The 7,500-nt window shown below is 42.7% G+C and overlaps 1 protein-coding gene across 1 annotated transcript in view; it reads right to left on the bottom strand.

Annotated features, from left to right (window-relative positions):
- atp2b3b (ATPase plasma membrane Ca2+ transporting 3b) overlaps positions 1–7,500 on the bottom strand; it is a 58,583-nt gene that overhangs the window by 40,898 nt on the left and 10,185 nt on the right. The window contains exons 2-5 of the mRNA XM_055159804.1: positions 3,757–3,954; positions 2,994–3,251; positions 2,320–2,445; positions 1,761–1,886 (exon numbers count right to left, since the gene is read on the bottom strand). Of these exons, the coding sequence (XP_055015779.1) occupies positions 1,761–1,886; positions 2,320–2,445; positions 2,994–3,251; positions 3,757–3,954 (708 nt within the window). The remainder of the gene's footprint in view (positions 1–1,760; positions 1,887–2,319; positions 2,446–2,993; positions 3,252–3,756; positions 3,955–7,500) is intronic.

Here is a 7,500-nt window from a genome sequence, read left to right as displayed (position 1 = left end):
GTCTTCTGTAAACACACTTGTGAACACTTTGCATCAGAAAAACTAATTGGATTTCAGAAAATATCATAACATTCTAGGTCAGTGTACCATTTGTTCTTTTGAATTTCACTTATGAACGAAAAACAATAAAATGGAAAAACAGTTTATTTCATTATTCCATTATGGTGTCAAACAAAAAAAAAAACAGATTTCGACCTCTATTTCCAATATTTCATTTAAAGCTTATTTTAAATAACACCAATCAAAAAACATCATCGTAACTATTTCAACTTTGATATTTTTTTCTCTCTGGTTTATATTAAAGTTCTGCTGCAAGAAGGACTCACCTGAAAAATCATTGCAGTTTTGTGGACAAACATATGCTCTACTTTTATAGCGACGCGTTTACTTTCACATCTTAGAAAGTCATTGTCGAGAAACAGGAAGCAGCCAGGCGATAAATTAGTGTTAATATATTAATATGATGAACTGAGATTCAGGAGCAGGACCACGCCTCAACCTCCTCACCAGCCAACCACAGCTTATCTCAACCACACCCTCAATTACCCACAAGCCCTCTTTATGCGGCCTATCCTGAAAACACCATCCATCAGCTCTCTCGACCCCCTCCCTCCCTCCTGCCCGTGTCTTTCTCCCATCCTTCAGTCCAAAGACATCATCTTCAAGGAGGGAGGGTTTCGAGTCGACTGGGTGACCATTTTGGATTGGAGATGGAACCCCCCCTCCCAGCATCACATCTATCCACCATCAATAAACATCTTTACCATACTCCATTGTTGTGGCGTGGTCCTTGCTAGTGAAACTCCTTTGTGCAGCTGACACTGAATTCACACACGGTGCACTAAAGCAGCATCATTTCCAGGGGCAAATAAACCAGAGAGAATAAAATATCAAAACTGAAATAGGCACCAAGACCATTTTTAATTGGTTATTTGAAATAAACTTTAAATTAAATATTGGAAATAGAGGTTCAAAGCTGTTACTTTGGTTTGACACTAAAATGTAATAATGAAATAAACCGTTTTCCCATTTTATTGTTTTTCATTCCTTACAGAAATTCAAAACAATGAATGGTACATGGACCATTCTAACCCAGTATTATTTAATGGGGACAACTAAAGTTAATATTGTGAAAATACATTTAGATTTTATATACAAGATGAGACAAGATGTGATTTCAACATCATTCCTAATATTTTGTTTCCATTCTAGTACTGCTGTTTGCTAGTTAGTCACTCTCACCTTTTTGTTGAAAATCAAACTCCTAAACAGAACCATGAAAGCTCAGACTGATCACAGGCTTCTGAAAATGTGCTCTTTAAATCCATTCGTCCATGAGTTTTCAGATCATCTTAAAACCTTTTGACAGTGTTTTCTAATGTGTGTATTGTGTAATCATGATAACTCCTAAATATTCCACCATTAGAGATACAAGTAGAACACCCCCAGCATGATGTCACTGCAAAGTATCAATAGGTAAATCTGTCTCTTGTCCCTGTTTGAGAGTATGATATCATCAGACGCATGGGTTTACTCTCTATTACACACCCCTTTAATTTTGTAAACTTACGCTCTTTTTCCTTGAGTACATGTTTGGCTCGTCTACCTTCTGTTCATTTACTTAAAACTCTGTTATTAGGTTAACTGGATTTTGAGCCAACAGCTCTGTTTGGAGGATTGTCAAACCTGGATGAGTACAAAATAAACGTGTAAAGCTCTGTCCATGGATTCATTTGTTCTTAGCTTGTTTAGAGTCTGACCTTTCTTGTCTTTGCCGTCCTCCTCCACGTCTCCGGCTCCGAGCAGAGTGAAGATGATTCCAGTCTGAGAGTTGACTCCCACCGCAGTGACCAGCATCCTCCCAGAGCCCTCCATCACATGAGTGCCTATACAAATATACTGGAGATTACACTTCCATTTCAGTAGCACCGTGATAAAAAACACTATTTAGACGACAGAATGTGATTTTCAGCATGAAATTTTAGTACTTTCCTTGTGAATGTGACTTTTTATAATTGGTACCTGCTCGAATGAACATCTAGTTTCAATACTAATTTGATGAGATTATACAGACAAAGTTATCTCAAAAATAGAGCTGCACCAAACTGTGACTAGAAAACTTATATGTGTTTTTTTTTTTAAACATTAAGAGTGCAGGCTTTTTTTCTGTAATGACACTTGTTACATATTCTTGTGCGTGACATGGGGTCTATGACTCTGATGATATTATAAAGTTTGTTATAACTATTATATATAGTGTTATAACAGTGTTATAATAGTGTTATAACTAACTATAACCGTATCGTTCCTCATACAGACCTGACAGTAACATGGGGTCTTTGTCCACAGACTTGCGCACGTGGTCAGACTCTCCGGTCAGAGAGCTCTCATCAATCTTCAGGTCATTCCCCTGCACCAGAATCCCATCGGCCGGAAGCAGGTCTCCTACAAACAAACAAGCACACACACACACACACACATATACAGGGGAGTGAGCACTGAAGAGACATTACTATATAATCTATAAAACACAAGAACCAGGATCCCATCAGCTGGAAGCAGGTCTCCTACAAACAACAGGAGAGTCAGGGCTGAGTGGAAATGGGACAGTACTGATCTTTTTATCACAATTATCATGGCCAAATGAATAATTTGACTTCATCAGCTTCCAAAAACAAAAACTATTAATTAAACTATTAATCTACTGGTCATAACAAGTTTTGAACCCTCACACACAAGATCCATGTGTGGCTTTGGGCACAACAAGGACCTGCACCATCTAGACTTTAACTAGTTCAGAAAACTATAAACCAAATCCTACAGACTGATGAGATACTGGAGGTCAGAATCCAAGTATGGAACAAATTCACCCCTATAACCGCTCGATGAGCTTCATTTGACTGGAGCTGAGTGCTGTGAGTGACGTCACACTCTCTTAGTCCACTTCTTCTTACAGTCTGTGGTTTGAACGTTGACTAACCAAACAGACTCACCGTATTTGACCTGTGCCATGTCGCCCACCACCATGTCGGCCACTGGGATCTGGATGACGTTCCCTTTCCTGACCACGGCAAACCTCTGCTCCTGCTCAATCCGGGACTGCAGACCGCGGAACTGCTTCTCTTTGCTCCAGTCGTTAAACGCCGTCACCAGGACGACACACACCACCGACAACAAGATGGCCGCCCCCTCGATCCAGCCCGCCTCCGCCTCGCCTTCATCCTCCGCCCCCGCCGACACGTTACCGCACGCTGAAAATGAACGACAGAAAGTTTAGTTATAACTTCAATGTGCACAGCTGATTAAGGAGTTTGGAAACATGGACTAAACCAAAACTTACCAAGGGAAGTAACCAGTAACCAATTAAGGACTAAACCAGAGACTGAACCAGGACTTAATCAAAACTGAACAAGGGACTATACAAGAAAATAAGTAAGGAAGTAGAAGGACTAAACCAGGACTAAACCTGGTCTAAAGCTGGACTGAACCAGGTCTAAACCAGGTCTGAACCAGGTCTGAACTAGGTCTGAAGGTCTGAACTAGGTCTGAACTAGGTCTGAACCAGGTCTGAACTAGGTCTGAACTAGGTCTGAACTAGGTGTCTTTGCTGGGTAGCTGGTGGGCCAGGGAGATGATGACTAAACCAGGACTATATCAGGTCTAAACCCGGTCTAAACCTGGATTAAAGCTGGTCTAAAGCTGGTCTACAGCTGGTCTAAAGCAGCAGGTCTGAAGCAGGTCTGAAGCAGGTCTTACCCTCTGTGTCTTTGCCGGGGGGCTGGTAGAAGGACAGGCCCAGGGAGATGATGGCTGCGATCTCGAGGATGATGAGGGTCACGTCCTGTAGAGCCTCCCAGACCAGCTCCAGAAACGTTTTGGGTTTTTTTGGAGGAATAAAGTTCTGCCCAAACGTTTGTCTCCTGCGCTCCAGGTCTCCAGGCTCCCCGCTCAGGCCTGGGACAGAGAGACAGAGGAAGAAGATCAAATATGGAAGAAAAACTTTGGAATAAAAATAAACTGTTCCTGCACAAAAAGTGAAAACCCCTCAAAGCTGACTGTGTAAGTGATCTGTGACATGTCTCTGACTGTGAAGGTCAAAACCCTGACACAATATGACTTTTCACGAGTGAAATAATCTCACCAGCAACACACATTCTCGTCCTTTTTGTGAGTTCACAAAATCCGTCTTGTCCAGCTCCAGCTGATTAGTTTGCATGCGATAGGTCAGAAAATGACCAATCACAGAGCAGCACCGTGGTTTGTGCAGAAGCTGAATGAACCAAAACAAACGTGGAGAAGCTGATGCACTTCAGTCTGTTTTAGCAGAAACACACACTCTTTAGTTTGTGAAAATCGTGCAGAGGCAAGCGCTTTGTGCATTTGTGGAGGGAAGATGTCTGTGCTTTTCTCTCAACTGGATTGAACTCAAGTTTAATTCTTCTGATTGTTCCGCTGTTGTGACACTTCCACCAATCAGCGCGAAGTCTGAACGCTCTGATCACTGGTTCCGATCTCGTTTAGTGAGAGTCATTCCAGACTGATGTAGAACTCAGAGAACTGCACATGTCAGTCTGATCTCAGACACAGGTTACACACACTGAGCTTTGTACCACATATACCTCTAAGATATACCTCTAACCCAAAAACATGCTACAGGTCTCCAGAACAGTTGATAGTCAAGGTTAGTTAAATACAATCAATCAATGAACCTGTCCAGGGACGACAGGTGGAAATTAGCACTGATGCTACAACCTGATGTACAAGCATCTCTCCTGTCAAGGTTAATGTGAAAATTGTGCGCTGTCCCTGTCTCAAATAAATAAATAAATAATAAAATAATAATAATAATAATCTACCGCATATATCTCCAATACAACAGAAATGATGAACAGTTTAAGTGAAAATGACAAAAAGTGGCATACAGGGAGCCAACACGAGGGTCAAAATGATTTAACTGGATCCTCTATCTGTAACAGACTGTAAAGAAACAACAAAAAGCAGTGTAATAACATTCATTCTACACAAACTTTAAAGTCTGATCCCTGCATCTACACGTCAGTCTGTGAATTATTGAACAGACAATATCAGGAAATTGGCAGGAAATGAATAACTCAATCAGATATTACTCGACAGAATGTGCTTTCTGCTCTCTTGTCTTCAGTCTTACTCTGCAAAATCCTCCTCCTCCCCCCTCACACGTGCAGTTTCCATGGAGACCACAAAACCAGGACCGCCGCTTCCTGCATCCCACAGGTCTCTGCCCAGCAACAGGTGATGTCACCGCTCACAACGCTGCATACTGAAGCATTCTTTTTTTCTATAGGCTCTCGGGAAAGGGGAAGGGACACTAGTATGGCGTGATTGGTGGAAACAAGTGTCAGTCACAGGAGCGTGTTTAGCCTTAGTGTTTTGCAGATATTGGCTTAAATGTTTGCCGTGGCTTTCTGGAGTTATGCAGCGAGGTTTCAACACGATCAGACGAGACTGAAGAGGAAGAGGAGAGGAGACATCTTTCTCTTTTCACTGTCCATCCCTCCTCCTCTCCTCCTCCCTCTCTCCTCCTCCCTCTCTTTTTCCCTCTCTCTTTCCCTCCTTCTCTCTCTCTCTCTCTCTCTCTCAATCTCCCCTTGATGTGTCCTTGACAATGCGGCAAGCTTCACCCCATCCTCTGCACCGCAAAAAACATCTCCCCAAGTCACCAGGACTGAACCAGGACTGAACCAGGACTGAACCAGGACTGAACCAGGACTAGACCAGGACTGAACCAGGACTGAACCAGGACTAAACCAGGACTAGACCAGGACTGAACCAGGACTAGACCAGGACTGAACCAGGACTTAACCAGGACTGAACCAGGACTGAACCAGGACTGAACCAGGACTAAACCAGGACTAGACCAGGACTGAACCAGGACTAAACCAGGACTAAACCAGGACTAGACCAGGACTGAAACCAGGACTGAACCAGGACTAGACCAGGACTAAACCAGGACTAAACCAGGACTGAACCAGGACTTAACCAAGATTAAACCAGGACTAAACCAGGACTAGACCAGGACTAGACCAGGACTAAACCAGGACTAAACCAGGACTAAACCAAGATTAAACCAGGACTAAACCAGGACTAGACCAGGACTAGACCAGGACTAAACCAGGACTAAACCAGGACTAAACCAGGACTAGACCAGGACTAGACCAGGACTAAACCAGGACTAAACCAGGACTAAACCAAGACTAAACCAGGACTAAACCAGGACTAAACCAAGATTAAACCAGGACTAAACCAGGACTAAACCAAGATTAAACCAGGACTAAACCAGGACTGAACCAGGACTGAACTAGGACTGAATTAGGACTAAACCAGGACTAAACCAAGATTAAACCAGGACTAAACCAGGACTAGACCAGGACTAGACCAGGACTAAACCAGGACTAAACCAGGACTAAACCAAGATTAAACCAGGACTAAACCAGGACTAAACCAGGACCAAACCAAGACTAAACCAGGACTAAACTAACCAACATCTCCTCGGCTCAGTTCACTGTGCGTCACTCTGAAGAATTTGGGGAAAATATCTCATAGTGATTTTTCTGACAAACATTATATTTTAAGACTAGGATTCAGTTCAAAGTTCACATTTGAAACATGAAATATGTCAGAGGTGTGTCAGATGCCCTCCCTGTCTCTCTGTGGGCTCTTAAAAGCTGCTCACCCTGTAGTTTAAACCTCTACAAACATGAAATGCACGCAATTCTTGGGTTCATTTAGCAAATACCATGAATCCTCGTATATTCTTCTTATCAATATGTAACATCAGCCCTGAACCAGAGCAAACCTCAAACTGTGGACTGTGTGCTCCAGATCTAAGTCCTCCTCCTCCTCCTCTCACACTCACACAATCAAACACTGATGCAGGCTTTAGTCACTGGAGAACAAACAGCACACAGGACTACACAGACCATGATGCTTTGCTCCAGTGCAGTCTTCACTCCTCTCATAGTCACTACGCACTTCTGTAAACTACAACTGTGCAGGATCTGACACAGAGCAAACTCAACACCACCACACTACAAACATCTCACTGTACACGTCATTAAACCACTCTCTGCATTTGACCCGTCCTTCAGCATCTCTGAGTTAAAACTGCATTTTATTTTGACCCGTCCTTGAGTGTCTCTAGGTTAAAACTGCATTTGATCCATCCTTCAATGTCTCTGGTTTATACCTACATTTGACCCATCCTACAGTTTCTCTGGTTTAAACTGCATTTGACCCATCCTTCAGTGTCTCTAGATTAAACTGCATTTGACCCATCCTTCAGTATCTCTAGGTTAAACCTGCATTTGACCCATCCTTCAGTGTCTCTGACTTAAAACTACATTTGACCCATTCTTCAGTGTCTCTCAGTTAAAGCAGAATTTGACCCACCCTTCAGAGTCTAAAACTGCATTTGACCCATCCTTCAGTTTCTCTAAGTTAAACCTGCATTTGACCCATCCT

The sequence above is a fragment of the Boleophthalmus pectinirostris genome, unplaced genomic scaffold, assembly GCF_026225935.1.
Source record: "Boleophthalmus pectinirostris isolate CB_2022bp ecotype Guang Dong unplaced genomic scaffold, ASM2622593v1 HiC_scaffold_2823, whole genome shotgun sequence".
NCBI classification, from domain to species: Eukaryota; Metazoa; Chordata; class Actinopteri; order Gobiiformes; family Gobiidae; genus Boleophthalmus; species Boleophthalmus pectinirostris.
The sequence above is the reverse complement of the archived record's forward strand: the minus strand, read 5'-3'. Positions and strand labels throughout refer to the sequence as shown.